Below are 27,054 nucleotides of genomic sequence, written 5' to 3' on the forward strand. Positions count from 1 at the left end.
GTGGCTTCACCTGCGAGCACCCGATGTCCTATCTATTGGTCTTATTGTAATCTATGGGTTCAGCAATCGATAACTGGTTAGTGACGTTAGTAAGAGATCGCGTCATAGGGGAGGAGGCAGTAACCATAGAAACTGGACTGGACGGTAGGATTCCGGAACTGTGTGCGCAGTGGCAAACTGCGCAGATGACGTCACTTGGTCACAGCGCTCCTCTACAGTTAATCTTGTTCATTCTCTCTGTCTTGATAGAGATGTGTAGATGATAATCTACATGTTTCTTGAGCGTAATCATGTAGGCGAGACAGTAATTATTGTAAACAATACATTTGTTATTTTAAATTCACCAATTTCCGTTTACGGCATTAACAATTTAAAAAAGTAAATATGGACATTTGGTAATAGACGGCACACTGAACATGTTATGCAGATTATTTATTTCTATGGGAGAGTAATTAGGAAAAATACAAACAAGTAATAAAAAAGAAAGCAAATTGGCAAAGAATGAACTGGGTGGCCGAAAATAAAATTCAGACATCAAAGAGGGAAGAAACAATGACGATTTATATTCCTCTTCAAAGGAATGTTTTTAAAATTAATTAATTAATAATTAGTCTATTTAACCTCCTGAGTCCCAGAGTAAATCTGTGTTTTAAAGTGTCAAAATCCTAAGTGGCTATATTTAGTACAAGTGCCTGACTGTGCTTGAGTCCTGGACAACCATCCCTCTAAAGTGGGTCAAAGACCTAAGTGGCTATTTTTAGCCACTCGCAAAAAAAAATTCACAGAGTCCCTCCTAGTTGTGTTATTCCCATTCAGGTCGCAGCACTTGATAGAAAGAAACAGTTTTTGGCCATAGTAGTGCAAAGTTTTGCCACCAGAATGCTCTAGGTATGCTCCAGTCTTCTTAACCTAAAAATGACTGACCCTCCAGAAAAACGTGACCGGCCAAAACGTTCATGTAAGTACTTTATTAATATATTTTAGCCTTAGCTCGTACTGATATCATTAGATAAGAACTATGTCTGCATTTTAAACGATAAATTGTGACAATCGGCTTTTGTTTAAAGTAGCTATAACAGGTTTATTTTTGTAGTTCCTAAAAATAGGCACTTAGGCGCTATAGACTATAAACCCATATTTTTATAGTTCCTTTTTTTAGTCACTTAGGTCGTTAGCTAAAATGTTTTTCTTTAAAAAAATAATATAACAGCTGACAAATATATAATGTAGTTGATTATTTATGTGTTTTTAGGTCAAGGCAATCAAAACCCTCACTACGAACCAGTCAATCTAGATGATTCTGAGATTGAGGGCGCGTTAAATGATGATGATGAAGAAGGGGACTTGTTGAGACACAGAGACCGCTTTTTTGATGTGAATGAAGTTATTGGAAATTGGAGTGATGACACCGATGAAGACCCCACATACGAGCCTCCCAATGAGCCGGATCGTAAGGAAGACACGTCAGAAGAGGATCCACAACCAGAAGCAATCCAGCGAAAAGAAGTAAGATAACTACCTGAATTCCAAAATTACTTATTATCTCATGTATTTGAAATTATTACTAAAATATGTATTATAGTCCTTGTAATTTTATAATAAGGTTGCTATAACAAAGCTTAGTACATTTAAAGGAAGTAAAAAAATATGTATGTCAGGTTGTTTAATTCTGGAACCATTGAGAGAAAAGTTTAGTAATTTCAAGATTATTTTATTTAACAATCTTTTTATTTAATTGTTTGAAAGTAGCAAAAATATTATGGAATTGTTTTGTTCCAGGGAAAGAGGAAGAAGGCGCTCACTAAGAAAAAGGGAGATGGGGCTAAGAAATCGAGAAAAACGAAAAATCAGGACAAGGATTTTTCACCCCCATGGAGGACAGGACCATTCAATCCGACACCTTTGACGATTGCTCAACCAGCATACCTACCTATCGACAGTGATGACTGGACAGCTGAACAGTATGTACAGCAGTATTTCGACGATGATATTCTTAAAAAAAATAGTTGAGAAATCAAATCAGAACTACTTGTTGAAAACAGGAAAGGACCTAAAACTAAGACTACCTGAGTTAAAAATTTGGCTAGGCATAAACTTTGTGATTTCAGCTCTACAAGTACCATTGATTAGAATGTGTTGGGAAAAAAAGTGGAGGATTCCACTTGTAGCAAAACAACATGGCGAGAGATCGCTTTTTCCTTATTAGGAACTGGATAAAACTTGTTTTTGATAACGAAATTACAGCAGACGAAAGAAAAAGCTGATAGGCTGTGGAAGGTAAGAACTTTACTTGACCGAATCTTAGAGGGCTGTTTTGAAAACAGAACAAACCACAGGAATTGAGTATCGACGAGATGATAGTGCCTTTTTCTGGAACGTGTCTAGTCAAGCAACACATACCCAACAAACCCAACCCAACGGGTTTGAAAGTTTATGTTCTTGCTAATCCAAACGGAATTGTTTGTGATTTTACTGTTTATCAAGGACCAGCCACATACGTAGAAAACCCAGAACTTGAGCAATTCTGGCAGTGTGAATCAGCTGTCCTTCAGCTTACTAGGTCTTTAGTTCCCGGCCACACATTGTATGCCGATAGATTTTTCACTTCAGTTAGGCTTGCTGACGAACTCCTGAAAAAAGGTTTTAGATTAACTGGAACAATCAGGAAAGACAGAATTCCCGAAACTACTGACCTTCCAAGTGACAAAGAGTTTAAGAAAGCAAATGAAAGGGGCACCAGTTTTTGCACTGTAAGAGAAGAAAAAGATAAAAATGGAACAAAGACAGAGGGAAAAGTAGCTATAACAAAGTGGTTAGACAACAACTGTGTATGTATGATATCTACTGCTGAGTCAATCGAGCCTTTGTGTGAAGTAAAAAGGTTGGTCTAAGGCCAGCAAAACAGTTTATCAATGTTTCTCAACCTAAAGTTATCAATGCATATAATGCAAAAAATGGGAGGCGTAGAACTTAGCTGATAGAATGCTATCGTATTGCTCCTCACGAGCCCGGACAAAGAAATTGGACATTGAGATGTATCCTTCATTTCTTTGATTTGAGCCTTAGTAACAGTTGGCTTCAGATGCGGGAAACCAAACAAAAAATACAAATTCCAGCCAAAAGAATTCCGCAATTCAGGACTTTTAAACTTAAATTTGGGGAGTTGCTAATTGAGATGAACTCAGCCAATGAAGCTGTTGCTTCGAATGACAAAGATCTAGAAGATAAGGTGGATAACCCCATTTGGAGGACAGACGAGTACGGGCTGACCCTACTCCAGGAAAAAAGAATTGAAGAAGCAGCTCATCTACCTGAGGTTACAAAAGGAATTCAAAAAAGGTGTTGCTATGCAGAATTGCAAGAAAAAAATCTACTGTATATTGTGTAAAGTGTAATGTGTATCTTTGTTTGGTAGGTGGGGCGGATATTGTTTCCGAAAGTTCCATTCGAAGTGAACTTTTCACAGTGACTCCAAGATGAACTTTTACAAATAAATGTAAAATGCCTTCTAAACAACTCTTTTTATACTTATACATGTAATAATAAAACATTTTCAATTAAGGTCCTGCGTTAATATTTTTTTCCTCTGAAGACCTAAGTGCCTATTTTTAGGACATCTATAACACCATTTGTAATAACGTAAAAAATACATAATGTGATTTTTCTCAAACAACAATGATATGAGAACATAATTTAACCTTAATTGTAAAAGAATTAACACTTTTTTTACCCTGGGACTCAAGTGGGGTCGGAATGATTGCCTAAAAAATGGCACTTAGGCGTTTGGTCCAATTTGCTCCATAAATATTTGGGACTCAAGGTAGGTTGAGACCTAGTGCCTATATTTAGGCACTCTAGACTCAGGAGGTTAAGGCAGAGAAAATTGCTAGTATGTTTTGGTAGCTAGATGCAACTAGAAACATAATCAAAAACTATATCTCAAAACTTCCAGGGCTAGGAAGATTTAAAAATCTTTCTTTCTGTTCTTTATCGACAATAATTACCTTCAGAATTAAATCCTCGATTTGAGCTGAAACGCAGATGATGTAATTGGTATTTCATAGTATAAGAGCAGCAGTTCAATGTGTCGAAAATGTGTCATGAATCCAGTGAAGCATGTCCACTTAAACTTTGCAGCCTACTGATTCAAAGGAACAACATTCTCCACACCCGTGATTCATAAAGACGAATTACGCTGTGAATTTAAAGAAAACGAAAGGTTTGATGGCTTTATAAATCATCCATGAGTTCTCAGGACACCCAAACACATTTCACAGATTGTAGAGAATAAAATTAATTATCAGAGATGGTTGCTGGTACAGAGCCTACTTGATGAAAAATGTACCCATAGGACGCTAGTAAACATGGTAGATAAAGAAAAGACTAGAAAAAAAATAGCTACAAACCATATCAAAAGGTTCATTATTGAAGCTTAGGGATAATTTTAAAGGTTTCAGTTAGTGATGGAAGAAGAACTTCACGGTCCTGACATCAATAGTTATCTGAAGGCAATTATTTTATTAAAAGTAAATATCCTGGACTGGACGACTTTTTATTTTGTCCTTCAGAGTGCCTATGGCCGAACGAACGGTCTAAGACGTTAGACTTTAAGTTAGAGATAGCACAGGTTCGACTCCTGTCTGTGACCGTAGCACTTTTTACCATCGACCTTGTACTGTATCGACTCTCCCCCTTATTCTGTTTGATAAGACCTTCGAACAGGCCAGTGGCCCATGAGGACGGGCAGAATGAGGCTTAAAAGGTGATCGGCTCCTCCTTAAAAAAACTCGCACTTATATGAGATTGAAATCTTTGGATAACGTTACAATATTTTAAATTAAAACGTGACCGACCATTCAAATTATATAATTGATCTAAATAGTTAAAAATACATTAGGTATCGTGTTTCTTCGTGCCACAGAAATATTCTGCGCCTTTCGGAGCATCACCTCCGAGTTTGTGAGATAAGATCCTTTTTAATTACTCGAAACAATGGAGAGCGTTCAATACGATCAAAGGATGAATTATACACAGAGTGCCTCGAGCGCGAGCCTGTCTAGATGACGTCATCACCTGGAGCGGGGCATGCGCGTGGAGCCTACTGGCTGCGTTCAACCTAGGCCGCGAAATGTGGCAACGTTGCATCAAGGTCACCTTGCCAAGCAGGAATGACGTCACACGAAACGCCATCTCCGCCGCGTTCTCCCACTGCCTGAACAGCAGATCGCACTCAATACAGTATCTGAGGTTACACTCTACTCATTCGTCAAATAATTATCTCGATTGCTGTGCCGTTTGATTTAACTGAACACCAATGTTGATATTAGCAAGAGGTTTATACTCTACTGTTTTAACTGCGTGTAGTTCAACAATATGCCATCATCGTGTTGTGTACCAGGGTGTCGAAGTAACCACGGTGGAAAGGGGTCAGTGAATGTTTTTCAATTTCCCCAGAACGATGATTTACGCCGTGAATGGTTGAGAACGATAGATCGACTGGAACTTTACGCCTAGCAGACGTTCGGTCGTGTGCATTCGTCACTTCGAGGACCACTTCGTCGTGCGAGAGGACTCGGTTGTCAGGCTGGACGGCTCGGTCCTGACGGTGAAGAGAGATCGTGTACGGCTGACTGCTGGAGCTGTCCCATCTGTGTTCGACCTGAAGAGACGTCTACCACCAAGGAAAACATCTTTCCGCGAGGAAACAAGGAAAGCGAAAGCAAGATCAAAATCGGCAAGTAGAATAAAAACTGTGATACTATTGTATTATTGGGATATAGGCTAAGCATTGAAACTATCGAGTGCTTCAAACATTTTTACGGTTTGTCTGTTTGTGCATTTTGATTACTCCTTTTCTTGACAATGGTAATATCAATATAATTTTTTTTCAAGGAGAAGCCAATCCCTTTGTAATCCTTACTCCGTTCGTCCTCATGGGCCATTGGCCTGTGCGAGGATCTTATCATACAGATAAAGAGGAGAGTCGATACAGTACAAGATCGATGGTACTGATAAAAAGTACAACGGTCACATACAGGATTCGAACCTTCCCTATATCTAACTCAGACCCAAAGTCCAACGACTTTAGACCGCTCATTAAAATGAAATAAATTAACGTGGCCCATTGCTATATTTGGCGACTCAACCCGTTACACTTCTATCAACAATGCATAGAGACTATTCAGCTACGAAAGTGATCCAGAGCATGTTTAAAAGAAAGTAAATAATTTTGAAGGGAATGAGAAATGACGATGTGTTGTGTAATTCTAGACTTAGTTAGCCTGTAAGGGGAGCACAATTGGAAGGTTTGTTCCATCAAAATGCTAAAAGAGAGCTTGTCATCAGACTAAGGTTCCAAACCTCGTTTTCATGATCTCTGATCGAAATAGTTATATTGTTTCCGGAAAGATTCGTCTTTTGATTCTGCGTAATACTCCCTGTCCGCGATCAAGTATTTGAATATATTTAAATTGGACAAATAAAATCAATCTATTGCTTAGTTATTGCAACGGCGTATTTGGGGGACCTGGGAGACCTTCCTCTCCAAACTTTTAGAAAATATAATCCTATGTAACCGTGTATAGAAAGGGTTAACACAGAAAGACAAGCTGGCCTTTCACCTTTTACCCCAAAATCGAGAGTGCTTTTTTGGATCAAGAGGAACAAAGCATTTGCCAAGCTCAAGCCTCTAGGACCTTCCTTTCAAGAATTATCGCACAGACGATCAGACGAACATTAGTTCTTTCCGGAAATCCCAAAACCGAAACTTGTCTTGGAGACAATGTTAAAATTGTGGATAGTTGTAAATGTAGAAATCAGTGTTCAAGGTCAGTTCAAGCCAATAGCTAGGGTAATTGATACAGGTCTATTTAAAAAAAGGTACTAGATATGGTTTTGTTAATAGAATAGAATGGATTGTAGTTCTTAGTAAGAAGCTAAAACCAAGAAGAGGGAAACTTTCTACAAACATAAATATTGTAGCTTTAGAACATGCAGTTACTATTGCATTTTGCTAGATAATGATCGGTAAGCTACAGCATGCAAGCCAGTCCTTGAATGCCACATTTTGCAGTCTGTGTTAGATTGGGTGAACTTTTTGCAAATTTGAATACAATTTTCGATCACAGTTAAGGTGTGTTTCCTAAAGACATGAAGAATAAAAAACCATGGTTTTTTTAATCGTTACACGAGGAATTGAAGACATGTAGATTTTAAGGCCATCTTGTATTCAGAAGAAGTATTGGGTGTTAAAGTTATGAACTTTTTATAGTATGTATGTAAAAGACAATACTGGGAATAAAATGGGTTTCAGAAATAAATCTCCTCAAGTAATGTTTTGTAGAAAATATTTTTGATTTCCCTAAACCACATTTAATTATACTTTTGACGGACATGATTTTCCGGACATTTGTAATTTGTTAGTGATAAAATACAGGCAAAAAAAACAAACTTTAAACATATAAATAGCTAACTAAAAATTGTAATTTCCTTAAAATACCCTGTATTTTTTAAATTTTATATGGCGTTTTTCACGAGAATGCAAGGACATAGCCAGCGAGGTTTCCGGACCCCCTCAAAATTTTCAATGTTTCAATTACTTTTTTAGTAAACGATTATCATTGTTTAAATAACTCAGTATTATTGAGATGTTCTGCTGAAAGATCGTTCTCAACAAAGAAATGGTTCAAGAACTTTTTAAGGAACAAAATGGGCCTTACTCTCTGTCCACTATGGGAAAATATCAGTCCCTTTAAAGAAACTGGTCAAACTACTCAAAGTTTCTACCTTAAAGCTACTCGTGGAGTAATAATACTCATTGTTTCTATTTTCTCTCTTCAGGTGTAAGTTGTTCTGAAGGGTTCTGAATTGTTGAGATTTAAAAAAGACTACCTTAACCCAAAACCGACGGTACATCCTTACACATAACAAAGTGCAAAAGACTAAACTAAAATGACTGCAGTAACAAGGCTATACGTTCTATTCTTCCCTTAGCTCCAGCGAGAGAGAGGACAAGGTGAGCGCTGAAACCAACATTTCCCCGGAGGGCTACAAGCGCAGGCAGGAAAGTAAAGCGTCTTCTACCAGGGCGAAGTCGTCTGTTGGCGCAGAAAGGCCGCAGGGTGGAATCTACGTGATAGTACATAGAATCATACAGTCCAAGCGTAAGGAAGACCCATACGTGAGTAGCTTCTCTACTGTAAACTTTAATTGCTGTAGCCTATATCATACTTTGACGTTTATTCTTATCACAAGATTGCAAGGATGTAGCCAGCAATGGGGCCCAAGGAGTCCGGACCCCCCAAATATTCAATTACTTTTTAGTAAACGATCATTATTATTTAAATAATTCAGTATTCCTGAGATGTTCTGCTTAAGATAGTTCTCAACAAAGAAACGGGTCAAGAACGTTTTAAGGAACAAAATGGGGTCTTACAGTCCGTCCACTACGGGAAAATATCAATTGTCTGTACCCCTCCCCATTTTTTCCCGGCTACGTTCTTGCGAGAATGTATTGTGAGTTCTCCGCATAAAAAGAAAAAGGGACTTAATTTTACGTATAAATATAATGTAAAATTCTTGACCTACTAAATAATTTTTCGCTTTAAACAAAGTTACATTACTTTATTCCAGATCATTTTTAGTCTCTTTATGTCGTCGACTGGCGCTGATATAATTGTTATTAGCGTGTCTGATGATTGTGAGGATTTTAACCTAATAACAAATATGCCATGTAAGATTATTTAATTAATTGGTAATTTAGAGGTATTTAACCCCTTCGCTACCCTTCTATTTTGACCCCTTTGAAATAGTGAACATTGTTTTTAAACCATACAAATTGGCTCCGCCTCCTGGACTGTTACCCACGTAACGACTTGCGACCATCGATGTACGAGTATAATAACTACTGGATCGCTGACAGTTGGCAGCATTGCCTCAGAGTGCGCGAATTATCTCTGTCGGCAAAGGATCGTTGACACGAACTCCTCGTGGGCCACCCACATGGACTGATCAGAAACCTCGGACAGAAGGAGTGGGGGCAGAGCCGAGCAGTTCCTAAAACCCCGAACATGCGGCTGATCAGAACCGAGCAGTTTCCGACAAACCCCGACATGCGGCTGATCAGAACTGAGCAGTTTCCGACATACCCCGAACATTGCGACTGATCAGAGCCGAGTAGTTCCGGAAAACCCCGACATTGCGGCTTATCAGAACTGTGCAGTTTCCGACGACATAACCCCGATGCGGACTGATCAGAAGCGCCGAGTCGTTCCGACAGCACCGACTTGCGGCTGATCAGAACAGAGCGTTCCAGTTTCCGACCGACTTGCGGCTGATCAGTGCGAGTAGTTCCGACACAACCCCGACTTGCGGATGATCAGAACGAGCCCTGAAGCAGTCAAACACCCGACATGCGGCTGATCACTGCCGAGTCAGTTCCTAAACACCCCGAACATGCGGCTGATCCAGAACCGAGCAGTTCCGACAACCCGACATGCGGCTGATACAGACTGAGCAGTTCCGACATACCCACGAACATGCGACTGTTCAGAGCCGTGTAGTTCCGGCAACACCCCCGAAACATGCGGCTGATCAAGCATTATATAGATTCGGATCGGTACATGATTTATTATCTTTTATGAATTATGAGTCGTTTTTTATCCGAACATATATGAAAAACATAGAAATTAATATAGAACTTATACATACATTAATGTTTATTAATTCAATTATTTATTTTAACATAACTTCTTTATAGTGTACCTTTCCACAAGACACTGACAAAAAAACGTGAGGAGGTGACAACGAATTATTGCAATAAAGTGTCATTATTTCATCTTAATTTGCCATATTGGCTTAACTCGACGGTATATATTGTTTATTCCATGGAAAGATAATTAAAATTACAGTACAAAGCAACACATTCATACGCATAATCTGTGTGGATGTTTTATAAGAACTAGAAACTAAATAGTAAGGAAATGATTAATTACGCTACAAAAGATGTATTAAAGATTTATCACAGTGGATGTGGTAAGAATACTAGAAAACTAAATAGAGTAAACCAGAACTTTTGATTGGATGTTAAAAAAACATAAATATAGAAAAATGACCAAAGTCATTCAACAACTATCCTAACTTAAATTACTCTTGACATGAATGAATGATTACAATCAAGTATGGAGAAACTGAGAAAGTAAATTAAAAAGGTTACAATTCGCTCTGAGAATAAACTTTTACAAAAAACTAATTTCATAAAATTTTGCGAGTAGGGCTCTTTTTATACATTCTCAGATGGTTTAATCACCGCTCGAATTTTTTCTAGCTACTTCCACTGCATGTAAACTAGGTTAATTTGGATAACAATTTAGACCCCCCCCCCCCCCCACCCGAACTTGCCCCCACCTGTGTTCGTCACAATGTCACCTTCCGTCAGTTCCAAGTTCAGTTTGAGTCTCACTGCAACCTGTTCGTTTCGCTCCTCTTTTCTCGTTTCCGTTATTGTGCCGTTGCTTAGTGTTGTTTTTACGATTAAGTGCATCATGAGTTTAAAACGTAAACCGGGTACCGTAGTGTTAGTTTAGAAACAAAGTTAAGTGCTATAAATCGTTAGTTACGGGTTTGAGTCGTTAATGAAGGTGCCGCTGACATAGGTGTTGCAGAAGGGACTGTTGGAGATTGGAGACGTTAATCAGGGAAAGATATTGAACAGTGTGGGTTAATAAAAGTGTAAGTGATGGAGCGGATTTGTTGCGGAAAAAAAACACTATGAAGCAAGGGGTAGTACGAATCAGACTTCTGAAGCGTTGTTTTTGTGGTTCTTCTAATCTTCTGAGGGTTGGGAAGTCCATAGGGGTCCATGCTTCAAGCTAAAGCTGTTGAGTTTAACAAACGGTTTAAGGACGGGTAGGGCTAATTTAGTGCCACGTGATGGTTGGGCTACTTGGACCAGGTGGAAGAAGATGTATGCGCATCCGACAATTAAATATTTCTGGTGAAAAAAAACTTTCTGCTGATTCGTTCTGGAAATTGAGGTCGTTTAGGCTTAGAATGAAAGAAATTATTTTAGATAATGGGCTCACATCAGACAAATATTTAATTGCGACGAAACGGTCTCAATTTTTAGAATGCTTCCTAATACAAAACATTTGGCAGCCCAAAGTGAAAAAAAACTGCCGCCTGGGTACCAAAAAACAAGAGCAAAAGAAACGAGAACCTCTTTTGATGTGTAGAAAACTCTTCTGGATCCTTTATAATTGAGACCTTTCTCCTTATTGGAAAATCAAAAGAACCCAAGGGCTTTAAAAATATCCATGTTAAACTGCCTACCCACCATGTTACAGGCCATTCTAACGAAGTGCATGGATGGATGGCCCATAACTTTTAAGAGAGTGGTTTTTATGACGAGTCGTTTTCGTGTTGTTGAGGCCTACTGAAAAAAGAAGAACATACCAAGAAAAGCTATTTCTTTTTATGGGACAAAAGCGCCATCTCCATCCAAGATGCAAGTGAATTGGGTCTAGTGGTGACATAAAACGATGTTTTTCTGCACCAAATGTCACATCTCTTATTTCAAACCTCTGGGACCAAGGCGTTTTTGAGGCTATGGAAACGGCACTATCGACGAAGGGCTTCTCCAAGTGTTTTGACATGGTTGGACGAGGGGAAAATCACGGTAACTGCAGCACTTCAAAAGATCACCGGTAAGGAGCGTCTCATACTGGATAGCTTCAGAGTGGGGATGATGTGAGAGTGGAGAGTGTCAACTTTGAAAAAGTCATGGCGGAAAACTTTTCACAGATTCAAACAAGAAGCTAAATAGAAAATGATAACAAAACTGTGTACTGAATTAGTTAAAGCTCGCTAATCAGTTACCAACGGAAACTGATGATAAATGATGTGATAGACGTCATACGAGTGGTTCATGCTAATGACCAGCTAATGGAACTCTAACAACCCGCCCCACCCCACCCCCCACCCGCCCCACCCACCCCTTCTCCCTTTTTCTTCAGCGTTGGCGCAACAGCGCCAGCGTCCAAAAACGACAACAGAAGTTGACGGCAAGAAATCTCAATATAGTGACTTTTTCGAAAAATGGAAATCAGTTCCAGTATGTACATATTTTTTATTTTAAACTATGCTGCTTATATGTTACTAACTTTGTACATTATAAATAATATACGTCATACTTTTACGATTTTTCCGTTCATTTTAGGTTAATACCCGATCTCCGCGTTATCAGATGTTTTGCGGGTATCCGAGGTATGCGCCCGGTCCACAATTAGCTCGGATAATCGGAGTATACGGTATTTTGATTGAACAATTGGACATTATGACTAAACATCAACCTTGACCCATCAATTCTAGAATTCATTATTTTCTCTTTTTTGAAATATTTTTTTAAGTGCATGAATGTGCTTCGATCTTTATTTCCTTTTATTCTTCAATTATCTTTTATCAATCTAATGTATTTGCATTACGGATTTATATATGAACTCTACCTTTATATGCCTTTACGTTCTTGAAAACTTTAAAATCTGCAAATTTCTTACATAGTCCATTTTGAGCTTGAACAATTTTAGAATCTATATTTAGTTTTTTTTCATTACATTTTTATTAGTGTATTTAATTATCTTCCATTTATAATCATTTAATTTGCAAAAGCTTACCATTTTATTTAAATCTTCTAAAATAATCAGTTTTTTACTTCATTTTTTATAGTATTTTGCTCTGTTCTAAAACTTTATTTTCTAAGTCAACCTCGTTTATCATCTGTGGAACTTCATATTTAATTTTGTTTTATAGTGTTTTCATACATTGATGATTTATAGCTTTAATGCTTGCCATCGCTCAATAATTTCTACTCCATCTTGGAATATACATTGCATTAGGTTTTCTATTTTTATAGTTTTAGTTACAACACTTTGATTAATGCCTTTACATTAACTGGAATTTTGTTTCTTGGATGATTCTTTATATAAGATAAGTAAGAATTAAAATTTAGCTCGTAATCCTCAAAATTTCATCTAAAAAATTTACATTCAAGTCCGTTCTTTAAAATTTTCCTATAACGTTCGTTAAACAATCGGGACTAATGGCAAACTTAAGTTTTGTATTCGAACCAGAGGTAGGATAAAGATCTTACAGGATGTCAAAACCTGTAAAAGAGCAACGTTGTTATAGAAGAATCAATTCTAGGTTTTATCAAATCTGTCCTAAAACTAAGAGACAGTAATAGAAAATATTACATTTAAATTTATTATTTATTTACCAACATGATAAAGCGGTTATATTACTCATCTTTCCCAGTTAAACACGTTTTATATTTATTGTTCTTTAAATTCAAAATAGTGTTTGAAGGAGCAAAATGTTTACTCGGCGTTAGAATTTATATTGCATGAGAGTACTTTTATTTCAAGTGGTTTACTTTACCTAATCGGTGTTGCTGATAGTCAAATATATGAAATACTGGCGAGTAACCTTTTATAATAGTAGTTTATTGTTAACATTTCTGCGAGGCTATCTTATTATTTGTTTAAAGTTTGTAATTGCTGATGGAAGGGTTTGATGGATAACATGACGTTGGTAAGATAAGACGAATGTTGTTGGTCATGGTGAACTGATGGATTTTTAAAAGAATAAGTCTTGGTAGGACCTTGTGGAGTTTGTTATCTTGACATTTCTCCTGGTTAATGTGGGGAGAATTATCAATGCTAATCATCATTGCAATTAAAGCCTTACTATAGCAAATTTACAAATTCGTTTTAGTAGAAATGTAAATTTAGCTATGCATGGGTTTGAAACGATATCAAAACTTTGAGGTCTGGAAACTTGTTTCATTGTTTAATGTTTAGTTTGGTATTCACAATAGTGTCTCTGTTGTGACCAACTCAATAAAAACTCATTTTGCAGCGAATTATTACGCATAAATGGAGGATAGTCTTAGAAATGATGATGCGAATTAAAAGACCTTAATCTAGGATGTGAAACCACTTTGGTATTCTTGCATTATTTCAAGACAAGATTTAAAGAGGCTTAATCGGAATTGGTTGGCCAGTGCAGATTCCTGGACGATTTTTTAGCTACTGGCAAAAAAAAAAAAAAACCCACAGTGAATGCAGTTCAACATTTACTAGAATTGGAATTTGGAATACCAATTCCCAGTAGTTACCTAAATGCAAGCTCAGTTCAAAAGTCATAAATGCTAGGTTTTTAGAAAAGTCTGTTATTTATTTGGGACTTAAATGATTGAATGGAATTCACCCAAACAAACGCCTATAATTAAGATGTTTCATATTCCATCAAATGTTGCGGGGAGGGTAAGAATTTGTTTTGGGTGTTATAAATTATTAGCAAACTTCTTATGCCGCTTAGATCTACTGTGTGTTGCTTTCCGTTACTCTCATGTGCTGAACCAAAGGAAGTGCCATGGTAGTGGCGGAAAACTTACAGTAAATTGATATCATCTACTCAATATTTAATAAATTGTCCTACATAATTTAGAGACTTCAACAAGCAACTTTGATTTGTGACTTTGCCCTCATCAAATGAATACTCAGATGCTACTGATTAAGGCCCGAGAAGCTGTTACTAAACCACCAATCTACTGTATCTATACGCTATTTAAATAATTATAGTCGTTTACTGAATAAGTAATTGGACAAATGAAATCTTGGGGGGGGGCTGTTTGGAACCCCTTGGACCCTCTAGTGGGCTTTGTCCTTGGTGCGGTAGCTTCTGACACTTTTCGTTTATACTCCCGCCTCAGTCCCTGACATCAAAGTTATTTGATGATAGAATTGGTGGTCGTGAAGTGATGCTGTGAAGATAAACATAGTAAGATTTAAAATGTATCTATTGTCGATTGGACTACAGCAAGGGAGAAATGTTAAAGTTATTTAATGATAGAATTGGTGGTCGTGAAGTGATGCTGTGAAGGTAAACAAGGAAATTTAATTACAGCTGTATTTGTTATTTATTGGACTGCAGCAAGGGAGAGATGTCAAAGTTATTTGATGATAGAATTGGTGGTCGTGAAGTGATGCTGTGAAGATAAACATAGTAAGATTTAAAATGTATCTATTGTCGATTGGACTACAGCAAGGGAGAAATGTTAAAGTTATTTAATGATAGAATTGGTGGGTGTGAAGTGATGCTGTGAAGGTAAACAAGGAAATTTAATTACAGCTGTATTTGTTATTTATTGGACTACAGCAAGGGAGAGATGTCAAAGTTATTTGATGATAGAATTGGTGGTCGTGAAGTGATGCTGTGAAGGTAAACAAGGAAATTTAATTACAGCTGTATGTGTTATTTATTGAACTACATTTAGGGAGAGATGTCAATGTTATTTGATGATAGAGTTATTGTTCTTGAAGTGATGCTTTGAAGGTGTACTCGTATGTGGTAAGTTAATTATGGATTTATCCGTTATTTATTGAATTACAGAAAGGGAGAGATGTCAAAGTTATTTGATGATAGAGTTATTGGTCGTGAAGTGATGCTGTGAAGGTGAACGCGATAAGGCTCTATCTGTTGTTGATTGGACTACAGCAAGAGTGTGGAGTCAAAGAGAGAAAAAGATTGTCGTAATCCATATTATCAGTAAGTGAGTTTATAATTTTCTAACTCGGCTGCCTAGGAAAATGGTGTCCCATCTTTTTGACTCAAATGGGTTTATATATAAATGTTTTTACGATACAAATTTCTTCAAATTGTAGAGGCATTCCCTTGCAAAATAGCTTCGTAGAATAAATAAAAAGACTAACAACATCGTTTTGTCACTCCATCAGTATCAGCTGATTACTCCTCTGTTCAATTCAATTAATAAAGTTATTCCAGTGGTTCGCAGACTACTGTTGTTTCACCAGTGGAACGCAGACTACTCTTGTTCCACCAGTGGAACGCAGACTACTGTTGTTCCACCAGTGGAATGCAGACTACTGTTGTTCCACCAGTGGAACACAGACTACTGTTGTTCCACCAGTGGAACGCAGACTACTGTTGTTCCACCAGTGGAACACAGACTACTGTTGTTCCACCAGTGGAATGCAGACTACTGTTGTTCCACCAGTGGAACGCAGACTACTGTTGTTCCATCAGTGGAACACAGACTACTGTTGTTCCACCAGTGAAACGCAGACTACTGTTGTTCCATCAGTGGAACACAGACTACTGTTGTTCCACCAGTGGAACGCAGACTCCTGTTATTCCACCAGTGGAAAGCCACTGATCCGAGCTCCATCGTGGATGAAAGCTTCAAATTTAACAATGCACTGTTCTATCGATTGTGCCGGGATCCTGAAGAAGATTATTGTTGCAGGAGGACATACCACAGGAAGCGTTAGAAAGGAGTTTTAAGACAATCCTGAAGATCATTCACTGTACCGTCTGCCTGAAGCCTGCTAGACCGAGAGTTTATCTGTGTGCAGAGGGACATCTCGCGTGCGCAGAGTGTAGAAGAAAAGCCAGAAGATGCCCCAGTTGCAGAAATCCTTTCCCCATCAACGAACTCCCCCTATATATAACTCAAATTATAGAGGCATTACCTAAACAATGTAAATTTACAAATTGCAGTGTATTTCTCATAAACGATGATGAGCACGAAAAGTGGTGCGGTTTTCAGTCAACCAATTGCCGGGTACCCTGTAGTTGGACCGGTCCCTGTAAAGATGTACTCCACCACATTCAGGAAGAACATAAAACTACAGTCTTTTATCAAAGAAAGAGCGGAGTGACTATTCATCTAGTTGGTGGTACGATTCATAGTTTTCCAATATTAGCTTATGACCAGCTTTTTTGGGGAGAGGTATGTTACAAAAACGAACTTCTTAAAATATCGTTCCATTTGGTGCCTGACGGCAAACCAGCTGAGGAATTTTGCATTGGACTGTCGTTTACGTCTCGAGGGGCATTCTCAGAATTCAAATTCAAATTCAAATTCGATTTTGGACAAAGTGGTGAAGTGAATACGATTTATATTCCACGAGGAAGGTTCTTTAGATTAATTGAGAAGGCCAATTATTTGACATTTCAAATGGAAATCTCAAAATGGGAGGAGTGATGTGATGCAATTATGTCATGAGAGTTGATGTAGTAATAATAACGATGCTACTTAAACTTGATTGCTTTTAGTGTATGCGTGGTTAAGAAATATTTTGTTGAGAAATAAAACAAATCTGCTTTATGACGCTATTAGTTTGTGATCATTATCCAAAACCTATTCATTAAGAGCATCAACTGATATAGTATTTATTACTATAGTGAGTGTCAAAAAAACATAGTTTCGTGTGGACTTGTGCTACTAACTTATTTTTCCTCCTATTGCAACGTTCAAGATCAATATGAAAGCATGCAATGTTGTTCAGTAATTTACTTATATTTCATTGGAATTGCAGTTATAAAATGTCTGTATACCGTGAGAATATTGTCTGTACATATTAAAATAATACTGTTTTATCGTAAATAAAAGTGAAGCGCTATCTTTATTTGCTGGTGTTTATGTAAAATGTACATGAATACTTCATCTATTATAATGTGCTGCGTATGGAGAACAACTGCAACCCCAAAAAGTAGTTGGGGGCATACATACAATATGGATGAAATTAATATTGGCACTTAAGAATAAAACTTAAAACCAGACTTCGGTATCTAAATTACTTTGTTTAAAGGTTATTTTTGACGATGGAAGGATTGTGAAGGAAACAGGATTTTTCCGGACATTTGCCATCGTTCAGTGAAACAAGAAAACAGTAACACTACGTTTCGAGATCTGCAATCTGATCTCTTCTTCAGGTAAAGAACTAACCTAATACATAATTACAAACTAAGTTAAAATAAACAAATCTTACTAAAGCGTTGTGGCACGCCTAAGTCAGGAATCACAACCTACAGTAATTAGTAATTAATAAGTGCAAACGAACCAGAAGAATCATTCCTGAGTCAGAAAAACAGATTTTTGAAAAATTTGCGTTTATGTCAATCCCTTATGTGCCGGGATTATCGGAGAAAATTAGAAGAGTAGGTAGAAAGTACAACATTAGAACCGCGTTTAAAACACACAACACTCTTAGACAAAGTCTCGTAAAAACAAAACCAAAAAATGGCACACAGGATTCCAAAAACTGTGTTTACAGTATAAAATGTAGCTGCAATAGGGAATACATAGGCGAGACAAAAAAGACCACTAAACGTAAGGATAAAAGAACACAAAGAAAACACGAGAAAGGGTTTCACAGAAAAGTCAAAAATTGCACACCATTGTTGGCCCGAAGACCATCATATGAATTGGGATGAAGCCCACATAATACATCGGGAACCACATTTCTTCAAAAGGAAATTAATTGAGGCAACATACATTAAATTGGCAGACCAACCAATCAGTCAACCATCAGTCGAGATTAGGCCGCTTTGGTTGCCAATTCTAAAAAATGAACTAAGGAGAAAACCAAAAGTATCAAACGGATCGGATATTTGTAATAAACCAATGCGGAGTCACAATATGGTTTTAAGAAGTTCATCTCGCATGAACCAATAATAACGAAAGGGCCCATTCCTGTTCCCCTTCCCTTGTATGTCCGCCATCTTGTTTTAGCCAGCCGTCACGATTGCCATTGGCTAGTCCCTCTGGTCAGTCGTAGGTGGTCAGTAGACGAGTGAAGACGCATTGTGACCTGTATTCCGTAGTTTACTTTTAATGATTAGTGTTTTGTATAGTTTTGTATTAAGTGCATGTCTTTAGTGTTAGTGAAGTTGACAACAACATGTAGGTTGTGATTCCTGACTTAGGCGTGCCACAACGCTTTAGTAAGATTTGTTTATTTTAACTTAGTTTGTAATTATGTATTAGGTTAGTTCTTTACCTGAAGAAGAGATCAGATTGCAGATCTCGAAACGTAGTGTTACTGTTTTCTTGTTTCACTGAACGATGGCAAATGTCCGGAAAAATCCTGTTTCCTTCACAATCTAAATTACCTTGTCTAAAACATAACTAAACAGTAAGCGGTGGTGAAAAAACAGACGAAAGCTTAGAAAAGGAAGTAGGAAAAACGTCCAGGAGTAAGTATATTTACTTGTAATACACAGGAAAAATCTAACGTATTATTCTGCTGCAGGAGTAGAAAGGGAACCTATAAAGTTCAAAGAAAGTATAAGAAATAGAAAGAAAAATGAGAAACAAATTTCGAAAAAAACTTTAGAAACCGGGTGTTTACAATGTGCCAATTATGTACATCGGCACTGTTGTAACAAATAATTCATTTACGTTACAGACAATAAACAGTGTTCATATGAACAAAGTTCCTGTTTGCCTAGAAATATTTGTTTATTCATATATATATAGAATGTCTCCTAAAAGGTGTCAAATTCTCTTTTTTGAGGTAAAATATACTGTAGTTTAGAGAGGTGTAGGTCGTGATAAAATGAAAATTTCTATGACAAAAATAAAATTGACTGATTGCCTTCTACAGAGGTCCAGCCTGTCCATAGAGCAACGGACAAACACATGTCAAAACATAAATTTACAAATGGGGCATCCTGCTTTCAGAGGAAAACTTTTGATAGAAACGTTGGGATATATCTTGTTCTTCAGAGAACAGTCTTAGATAAAAGCTTGCCAGGGTATGAACTGCCAAGAAGTGGATGATGCTCCTCTCCAGAAGACGGACCGATGGAAGCTTGCAACAATCATAAATGTGACAAGAGAATCATACTTTTTGTCAGAAGATAAACTTTAGTAAAAAACCTGACAAATACATGAACTGACAAGGTATCCTGTAAACTTTCCAGAGAACAGAGTAATAAAAACATGAATCGATAACTGTATCGTCCTATTCTTCAGAGGGTCAGACTTTAAAGAAGTCTTGTCAGAAAACATGAACCAACAAGGGAATTATTCTGTTCTCCAGAAGATAAAAGTTGACAAAACTTTGCCAAAAGAAAAATTATTTGTTGTCAAGGGATCGAAATGTCACAGAAGACAGCCTTTTACCCAACCTGGAGGCGCCAAAACGAAAATTGAAAGATACAAAAAATTGAATGGTTGCATTCTTGAGAGGTAACAGCAGATCTTTCATTAATTTTGGAACCTATAAACATTTGAAGCTTAGGTATCTTTTGCAAACAAGGCATATATTTTTAATAGACATTGTTATGTAATCATTTATATCAAGTTTTTTTCCAACCCACCAGAAGTATTGTGGCCTGATAAGCTAATCACTAACCTCAACCCGCGATACTTCAAATCCCTTGTGCATTTAATTCCGTCAGATTTAATTTAAAATCTGATAGATCCACATGGAAGATGACATGGCTTCAATCCGCATTTAAACTGGTTAGTACCAAAATCATTACAATACAAAATTATTAATTTTACTTTTCATGTTTATTTTCAGCTACAATTATTTTGAATGTTACTACAAATTTCAAATGTTGTCACTAAGACAATAAGTTTCAATTATTGTTTAGTTTATACCAAAGCAGAGGACTCCAGTTCAAGGTAAAACATTTCTCCTATTTAAATAAATAAGTTACTTATTCCAATTTCAGCAGCTTGCCGCTGGTTATGAAAAAACTAATTAAGTATCCATTTGATTGACATAAAATGTATGTCGATATCAAGCAGCCATAAATTATTTTCACCCCGAAAACATTTTAGATTGAATGTGAATAATTATAATTTATAACAACAAGTTAACAGTGAATTCACGAATTTGGCATTACATAGTTACTAAGATTTTTTGACTTTGGTACCACTAAAGTTCAAATGTCTAAATTCAATCACCCTCCACAATATTGATTCACTTTTACTAAAACTGTGTTATTTGTATAAAAAAGATTGATAACAAATTAGTCAATAATTATAAACATGTAGAGTCCAATACATGTGTAACCCTCGGTCCATGTATTTGATTTTCTCTGTCTAGTTGTACTACTAATAGAGAGTTGTAATATGGTGTAAAACTCGACCACATATCGCTATTCGAAATTGGTAGTATTGATCTATGCTATATTGGTAGTATTGATCTATGCTATATTGGTAGTATTGATCTATGCTATATTGGTAGTATTGATCTATACTATATTGGTAGGAAGTCTTGATCTCTATCCGTTTGTATGAACAATATATGTTGAACTATAAAATGTTTGTGAAAAGATCCATAAATATGAAAAATGAATTTGTACTATAGATTTATTCTTTGTAAAAACTTACATGTGAGCCCCAGGGCGTATTTATTGCGAAGTTTAATTTTCCAAGACTTTGAAATGCAAAATTGGAATGTAGATTTCTGACTTTGAGTGTGTTCTCTGTTTACATAATACCCTTCGAATGGATTGACTTGTGGGGTTGAAATTTGTTTTGTCAAACTATCTACTGTATATGTCAAAATTGTAAATGGTAAATATCGGTTCATAAGGCTTGCTCTGCAGGCCAGAAAGTAGAGCCTCCGATGCAGACTTGAATTCTACATTAAACCTTATGTGTTGATACAGTACCCAAGAGTTAATTTCAACCAACTAAAACAGTGCTTTGGTACTAAAATTAGTGGACAAAAGAACACTTTGCAGCAGTTATCCGAAATCACATAGTCCAGATTTTGTTGAAGAGAATAATTCTTTAGACATGATTTTATAATGTAGTTTTTGATATTGCTTGATAGTTTTTTAGAATGATATGATCCATCATTTCCGTACAAAACTCATTATTAGATCTAAAGTGCAGAAAAACTGTTATATTCAACACCTATTCGGTTCTTTATGATAAAACACCTAGCAGACCACCCTGAGAGAGTTATATGTCTGCTACTCATACCATCTGAATCCCGAAACCCCAACCGTACAATCTACTTTGATGAATTAATTTTAAATCTTTTTTATGAGTAGTATTTTTGAACACGTATTAGTTTATCTAAATAGAACTGAACAGCAACGTGGTTTCAAGAGAGTTATAAACATAGTGTTTGGCCTGCGGTTATCAAACTTGCCGACCTGTTAACTTTGTAAGCTTTGATTCGTCCAACCCGATTTTTTGCGACTCACCTCGTCACATTTCCTTTGACTCTGAATTACAAACTCCAAGAGAACTATTGTGCCAAGAGCCAGCCCCTTGTTATTCACTGAGAACATTATTGTTGCAGGAGAGCGTGCCTCAGGATGTGGTGACCCAAAGTTTGCGATCGGTGCTGGACATTGTTCGATGTGCCATTTGCTTGGACACTGTCAGACCGGAGATCGTCCAATGTATCAAGGGACACCTCTTGTGTGGAGAGTGCAGACAAGACTTGGAAATCTGCCCCACCTGCAGACAACCCTTCAATGGTGTCAAAACCCACCCACTCCTGTTTCAGTTATTGGACGCACTACCTCAGCAGTGTCGGTATGACGACTGCAGGATATATGTGGAAGATGGTGATTGCCACGAGGTTTGGTGCGGTTTTCAACCGACCCAGTGTCGGATATCGGACTGTGATTGGGTCGGGCCAAGCCATCAAATCTATTCTCATATTCATAAAGACCACCCGAACGAGATCATTTTGAACGAGAGCAATCCAAAAATGAAATTACGCTACTCTGGTCGTATTTCACCACAGATTGAAGAATGCTTTTATCCTATAATGGCATTTGGGCAATTCTTTTGGATGGAGACGAATAGTAACGATACAGCGTCTACGATCTCGTTCCATATAGTGCCCAACGGCAAACCGCACGAGGACTACTTCTTTGAACTGCAGTTTAAGTCTACAAATCATTCTTTACAGTCAAAAGTCAAGTTTCATTTAGAATGTCAAGAGATGAACTTTGTTTACTTGCCAAATGCTTGCCTGAGATATCATTTTAGTATTAATGGGTTCATTTGCAATTTGTATGTTACTAAAAGTTAGTATTTGTAAATCAAATATACTGTGTTATCACTATTATATCACAGTTATCATTATCCGAATCGATATCCACATGTAACGCCAACTAAGACATTGTACTGTCGGTTATCATCTGTTGACTGAAGAAAGTTCCTCACTGCAAGGCCTAAATATGTAAAGAATTGAGTATTATTCGATACGGTGTGAATAGAAAGACTTTGTGAGGATTAAAGCTATAAACTATGAATATCATACCACTTCCAACGTGCGTTTTCAAATATCTGCTAAAAAACATCGCGAACACCACACAATAACAAGATCAATATTCAACGTCAATGCAAAATCTACAAAAATACATTAAATGCAGTGCTCAGATCAACCCAACCACAGATGTAGAACGTAGGTGGCTAGAATTTAAACTCAGGATTTTTACAGATAACATAGGTATGGTAGAAAGGGTTGAATACAGCCTTTCTACAGATAACATAGGTATGGTAGGAAGGGTTGAATTCAGCCTTTCTACAGATAACATAGGTATGGTAGAAAGGGTTGAATTCAGCCTTTCTACAGATAACGTAGGTATGGTAGGAAGGGTTGAATTCAGCCTTTCTACAGAACACATATGTATGGTAGGAAGGGTTGAATTCAGCCTTTCTACAGAACACATATGTATGGTAGGAAGGGTTGAATTCAGCCTTTCTACAGATAACATAGGTATGGTAGGAAGGGTTGAATTCAGCCTTTCTACAGAACACATAGTATGGTAGGAAGGGTTGAATTCAGCCTTTCTACAGAACACATATGTATGGTAGGAAGGGTTGAATGCAGCCTTTCTACAGATAACATAGGTATGGTAGGAAGGATTGAATTCAGCCTTTCTACAGATAACGTAGGTATGGTAGGAAGGGTTGAATTCAGCCTTTCTACAGAACACATATGTATGGTAGGAAGGGTTGAATTCAGCCTTTCTACAGATAACATAGGTATGGTAGGAAGGGTTGAATTCAGCCTTTCTACAGATAACGTAGGTATGGTAGAAAGGGTTGAATTCAGCCTTTCTACAGATAACGTAGGTATGGTAGGAAGGGTTGAATTCAGCCTTTCTACAGAACACATAGTTATGGTAGGAAGAGTTGAGCTCAACCTTTCTACAGAACACATATGTATGGTAGGAAGGGTTAATTCATTGCGAATGTTGAGTTTAACCTACATATAAATGGTGAAAAATTATTTAATTAAAAAAAGTTTCAAATAAAAATATTATCTAAGTAAAGCTTTACCGTACAAATTTCTTTCTTGTTGAAAGAATGAAAAAGTTCCTCGCTTACTAAATTTTTATGTTTTTAAAGGTGTTCAAAATACATTATAAGTTTTAATTCCCCTAAATCAACTAAAAGAAATACGTCAATGTGGGAAAGACTACACAGTAACAAGCACTAACTTTTTCAGTTAAAGACTACAAACTTAGCACACTTCGGTTATCGCATACACGGCAGAGAACTGATAGATGCTCCTGCCACCTAGCGGCCTTAGTCTACACTACTGTCATATAGCCAACCTTAAGTTTCTATCTCGGGCCCACCTGATGTTATTTCTTTATTTTACTTATACGCTGTTAATTTTAGTCACAACTCTTTCAGAAATCCAACAGCGGTTGCGGTAACTTTGCGTGATTTTGCCAAAGTTAGTGTCCCATCACGCGTATCCGAGTCTCGGCGACTAAAACGGTAACCGTCACATACGCATGCACGTCTTCATCAGTGAGGAAAATGGTTCCTTTCAGTAGACCATTCCAGTACCGCATATATTTTAATAAATTCGTTAAGGAAATTCTGGGACGATTTTTGTATTATTTACTGTATTGCGCCGAAGAGTAGTGGGGGAAGTTGCAATATTTCTTGATGATTTACACGGATAATTTTGTATTGATTATTTATAAATGCAATCTCGAACTTTTTTGTAGTTTATGTTTTTATACCTACTCAAAACATATAGACGCTTAGGGGGTCCGAAGGGGGTTTGTTTGTAGTAACAAGAACGGTAATACAGTACTACGTTTCGAGATCTGCAATCTGATCTCTTCTTCAGGTAAATAACTAACCAAAATAAACTGACTCAGTGGTTGTAGGTGGTTGGTAGACGAATACAGACGTATTGTGACCTGTATTCTGTTGTTCAGCTTTAATGATTAGTGTAGTGTATAATTTTTTTTTATTAAGTGCGTGTTTTAGAGTTATTGAAGTTGACACACAACATGTTGGTTGTGGTTCCTGACTTAGGCGTGTCACAACGCTCAGGTACGATTTGTTTATTTTAACCTAGATTGTAATTATGTGTTAGGTTAGTTATTTACCTGAAGAATAGATCAGATTGCAGATATCGAAACGTAGTGTTACTGATTTTTTGTTTCACTGAACAATGGAAAATGTCCAGAAAAATCCTGTTTCCTACACAATCCTTCCATCGTCAAAAATAATCTAAAAAAGTTCAAATTAAAATAAACTTCACACAAAGAAGGGAATAACGATAAATGTGGCAGCTTCCGTAAGTTAACATTCGCGTATCTGTCGAGACGATAAGGATCGCTGTCAGTTACGTTCGAAACGCCGCGCCGCGCTGTCGCTGCTAACGCTAGCTAGAAGGCACTGGTTTCATTTACTAGTAACCGTGATAAAACTAAATACGCGTTACAAATACTCCCAACGTGACTCTGATATGGTAACAGCTTTGTTTTGCGCCTCAGTCCTCATAACTAATCAAGATGAAGTGGTGTTCTCATTGTCTCATCAGGTACACAATTTAGTGCACTCAATGAGACAATGAGAACACCACTTCATCTTGATTACATTTGTTTTCAGTCAAGGTGTCTCCGATGTTGAAACGATGTAGAATTGAATTGAATCATAATTTATTTCTAAACAATATTTACATGCGTGCAAATTTACTATTAAATTTATATCATCGTGTTACTATACTAGTTAAATGTTTACATAACAACACTATACATAAAAATATTATACACATCAATTTAAAGTGGCCTAGGAAATGAGCCTACATGGGCAGAAAAGCCTGTGCGTCGGTTCGAGTTGCTTCCCTGGAGATTTTGGACGAACTGAATCTGGTAATTAATTAATTATCATATTATAACATCAACACACGCATACACACACACACGCACGCGCGCGCGCATTTAAATAATACGGTATTGAAATTTATCAGCGTAAATACTACAAATAGTTAAAAGGAAATATTTAAAGAGAAGAAAAAAATTAAGGAATGATGTATTTTAAGGATCAAAAAGTCAACCTACAGAACAACCTAACACATTACTAGCAGATTTCTTTACGAAATGTTATGAAATAAAACAAATAAATGTATAAAATAGGAAAAATTCGTCTTGAGCTTCTTCGTCGCCGACTGTTTTGGATCTCTTCAGATGGATGGTGATTCCAGATTACAGGAGTCAAATCTGTCACAGCTTTAGACTTCAGATGCTGCATTAAGTGGAAGGTGAATTGAAGCTGACTCAACATTCTTATTGAATAAACCCTTCCCACCACTGCTCTGCGTTATGTATAATGTAACTTGTTTATTTCTCCGTTTATACATATAAAGCGAATTATGTACAAACAATAACTTATAGTTTTTGTGTTTGGTTTTTCAACAGAACTGAAATTTTAAACATTCACAACTGTATATTAGGAGATATCCTTTTTGGTAGTGGTACAATTTGGAAAGGAAGTTTCATTTGATAATTTCACAACTATTTTATGACCCCCAAAGATGCGGGATTTTGGAGACAATTCAGAAAATTCAAATGTATACCCCATTCAAGTGACCCCTCATTTTGAAGAGCATAAACAAACTTGATGAATGGTGAAACCAGAGATCGCTATCTCTTTACCATCTAAAATAGTAGGTCGTTAAAATTTGAATGAAGTATTACAACTTACATTTAGAAAAAACACCAGTAGAAAACGTTAAAGATAAACAGGATTGTTTAGGGCTTGCAACCAAATACCATTTCAGACTTTTCAAAACATAAAAGAGGAGCTCACCCTACGCTTGTCTCGCTGCCAAATAGTAGGAGGGTTGTAGTTTAAACATTTGATTTGACTCGGCAACGTGGTGACCTATTAAAAATATTGTTCTGGTAAAACCGTCTATTATTTTGGATGGAAAAGAGATAGCGATCTCTGGT

General features: G+C 37.0%; 4 protein-coding genes across 4 annotated transcripts in view; all 4 read left to right on the forward strand.

The window, feature by feature from the left end:
* Positions 1 to 845: 845 nt before the first annotated feature.
* On the forward strand, positions 846 to 2,165 carry LOC124363274 (nucleolin-like). The gene is made up of 3 exons (XM_046818484.1): positions 846 to 958; positions 1,253 to 1,506; positions 1,780 to 2,165. The coding sequence occupies exons 1-3, from the start codon at positions 916 to 918 to the stop codon at positions 2,008 to 2,010; spliced, it is 528 nt and encodes a 175-aa protein (XP_046674440.1). The 5' UTR covers positions 846 to 915; the 3' UTR covers positions 2,011 to 2,165.
* Positions 2,166 to 3,175: 1,010 nt separating this feature from the next.
* Positions 3,176 to 6,072, forward strand: LOC124363761. Its single transcript, XM_046819024.1, has 2 exons — positions 3,176 to 3,316; positions 5,492 to 6,072. The coding sequence occupies exons 1-2, from the start codon at positions 3,176 to 3,178 to the stop codon at positions 5,783 to 5,785; spliced, it is 435 nt and encodes a 144-aa protein (XP_046674980.1). The 3' UTR covers positions 5,786 to 6,072.
* Positions 6,073 to 6,166: 94 nt separating this feature from the next.
* The window catches only part of LOC124363762 (nucleolin-like), a 42,256-nt gene continuing 21,368 nt past the window's right edge, over positions 6,167 to 27,054 (forward strand). The window contains exons 1-2 of the mRNA XM_046819025.1: positions 6,167 to 6,219; positions 7,993 to 8,179. Coding sequence (XP_046674981.1) covers positions 6,167 to 6,219; positions 7,993 to 8,179 — 240 coding nt within the window. The remainder of the gene's footprint in view (positions 6,220 to 7,992; positions 8,180 to 27,054) is intronic.
* On the forward strand, positions 19,121 to 22,913 carry LOC124363271 (probable E3 ubiquitin-protein ligase sinah). The gene is made up of 2 exons (XM_046818480.1): positions 19,121 to 20,329; positions 22,134 to 22,913. The coding sequence occupies exons 1-2, from the start codon at positions 20,300 to 20,302 to the stop codon at positions 22,875 to 22,877; spliced, it is 774 nt and encodes a 257-aa protein (XP_046674436.1). The 5' UTR covers positions 19,121 to 20,299; the 3' UTR covers positions 22,878 to 22,913.

The sequence above is a fragment of the Homalodisca vitripennis genome, chromosome 5 (assembly GCF_021130785.1).
Source record: "Homalodisca vitripennis isolate AUS2020 chromosome 5, UT_GWSS_2.1, whole genome shotgun sequence".
NCBI classification, from domain to species: domain Eukaryota; kingdom Metazoa; phylum Arthropoda; class Insecta; order Hemiptera; family Cicadellidae; genus Homalodisca; species Homalodisca vitripennis.

Bases quoted from the DNA above. Each gene is read 5' to 3' on its own strand.
- LOC124363271 (XM_046818480.1), top strand. From the start codon at position 20,300: ATGACATGGCTTCAATCCGCATTTAAACTG. The intron at 20,330-22,133 runs GTTAGTACCAAA...TTATTGTTGCAG, and splicing joins TTCAATCCGCATTTAAACTG to GAGAGCGTGCCTCAGGATGT.
- LOC124363274 (XM_046818484.1), top strand. From the start codon at position 916: ATGACTGACCCTCCAGAAAAACGTGACCGGCCAAAACGTTCAT. The intron at 959-1,252 runs GTAAGTACTTTA...ATGTGTTTTTAG, and splicing joins TGACCGGCCAAAACGTTCAT to GTCAAGGCAATCAAAACCCT. The intron at 1,507-1,779 runs GTAAGATAACTA...GTTTTGTTCCAG, and splicing joins AAGCAATCCAGCGAAAAGAA to GGAAAGAGGAAGAAGGCGCT.
- LOC124363761 (XM_046819024.1), top strand. From the start codon at position 3,176: ATGAACTCAGCCAATGAAGCTGTTGCTTCGAATGACAAAGATCTAGAA. The intron at 3,317-5,491 runs GTTACAAAAGGA...TGAGAACGATAG, and splicing joins AAGCAGCTCATCTACCTGAG to ATCGACTGGAACTTTACGCC.